The sequence below is a fragment of the Haliotis cracherodii genome, unplaced genomic scaffold, assembly GCF_022045235.1.
Source record: "Haliotis cracherodii isolate W230 unplaced genomic scaffold, xgHalCrac1.p SCAF_6, whole genome shotgun sequence".
Classification (NCBI taxonomy): Eukaryota; Metazoa; Mollusca; class Gastropoda; order Lepetellida; family Haliotidae; genus Haliotis; species Haliotis cracherodii.
In genome coordinates, this window is record NW_027266319.1 from 2,020,403 (window position 1) to 2,022,194 (window position 1,792).

Sequence of the window (1,792 nt, forward strand, 5' to 3'; positions counted from 1 at the left end):
CACAGTGACCAGGGAGCTAATTTTGAGAGCCGTCTCATGAAGGAGCTGTGTACTATCTTGGAAATGGAGAAAAGTAGAACTACTCCTTATCACCCAATGGGCAATGGAATTGTGGAGCGTTTTAACAGGACTCTCCTCAGCATGTTAGGAACTCTCCAGCCAGACCAGAAGACAGACTGGAGGAGTTATGTTGCTCCACTAGTCCATGCCTATAACAGTACCAGACACGAGTCCACCAACCAGTCACCATTTTACTTGATGTTTGGTCGAGAGCCTCGCCTGCCAATCGATCTAGCGTTCGGGATTGAGACAAGCCAGGGACACCAGTCAGTATCATCATACTCTGATTCCCTACGGAAAAAACTTCAAGAGGCCTATGACCTTGCAGCTAGAGCATCCAAGACAGCCAAGGACAAGCAGAAGACTGGCTATGACTTAAAAGTGAGAGGTGCTATAGTCCAAGCAGGTGACAGAGTTCTGGTAAAGGCTCTTGCCTTTGATGGAAAACATAAGTTAGCAAATCGCTGGGAAGAAGACACGTATGTTGTTCTCTCGCAACCAAACCAGGATATCCCTGTGTTTGTTGTGCAGAGAGAATCTGGTGAAGGGAGGAAGAGGACCCTGCACCGGAATCAACTCTTGCCTATAGGATCCATCCCTATTTTCACCAAGGCATCTACTACGCCAAAGCCAACACCAGCGCCAAGATCCAAAAGACCAATTCCAGTCGAACCAACCACTGGATTGTCAAAATCACTAGACCATGAGGACACTGAGGACAGTGAGTCAGTAGAGGAAGCTCCATTGATCATTCCAGCAGTTCCTGATGAACACACTTTCATCAGTGGGAGTACTGTGGAAGAGGATACATCTACTTCACAGACAACCGGTGACGACCAGGTGTCTACTGAGGCAAATGGTAATGCTTCTGGTGGTGACGACCATGTGCAGGTCGACATGGATGTAGACTGCACAGAAGTAGAACCTGAAGAAATTGATACAGAGCAAGAAGACTCATCTGGAGGGGAATCACCTCCTGTAAACCCCGAAGTTGTCCAAAGACCAATACCACTCCCACGACGCTCTGGACGCGAAACTAGGAAGCCTGCCTGGCAGACGTCAGGAAAATATGTGATGCGCCGGACTACTGATCCAGAATGGCAGCAGAAGAGTTGACGCATAGAACAGCTAGTAGCTACCGGCGTCATTGGTCACATCAGCAGTGGTATATGCAAAGCACTACTTTCTCTCGTTGATGAACAACCAGAATGACGCGGACGTCATTTTCATAGGAGGGAAGTATGTGGCAGTTACATATTTTGACTATTTCTTGTATTTTACCTTTTAAGTATAATTCATGTACATAATTAAATGCAGTTGTAGTCATTCTTTTTTTATTGCTCAGCCTACTTTAAACACTTAACCATCAGTCACATCACTCTTACCAAGCATGCTTACTGCATGGTTTGTTTGTGAATGTCACACCCTGTGAACTAATACAATAGCCCCAGCCTTCTCCCTACTCAAGCCTTTTGTCTATATGGCCAGCTTGGGTACTCAGCCATGCTGTATGCTGGACACCTAAGGACTGTGGTCACTCCACATATGCCTCTCCACGGATAAAGATATATATATATATATATTCACATGTTTTTTCACAAGGATCGTTTTTTGGGGAACCTTAGATCAAATTCCAAGGTTAGTATATTGTATTATTGAATTGAGGATTTTATTCATTGAATTGTATTTGCAATATTGTAGATATTGTTTGTATTTGGATATATGTGTGTTT

The 1,792-nt window shown here is 44.5% G+C and overlaps 1 protein-coding gene across 1 annotated transcript; it reads left to right on the plus strand.

Moving 5' to 3' along the window:
* Positions 1-258: 258 nt before the first annotated feature.
* On the plus strand, positions 259-1,176 carry LOC139445857 (uncharacterized). Its single transcript, XM_071227086.1, has one exon. It carries the CDS (start codon positions 259-261, stop codon positions 1,174-1,176), a length of 918 nt encoding a protein of 305 aa, XP_071083187.1.
* Positions 1,177-1,792: the final 616 nt, after the last annotated feature.

Excerpts from the sequence above, each read along its gene's own strand:
- LOC139445857 (XM_071227086.1), top strand. The coding sequence starts at position 259 with ATGTTTGGTCGAGAGCCTCGCCTGCCAATCGATCTAGCGTTCGGGATT.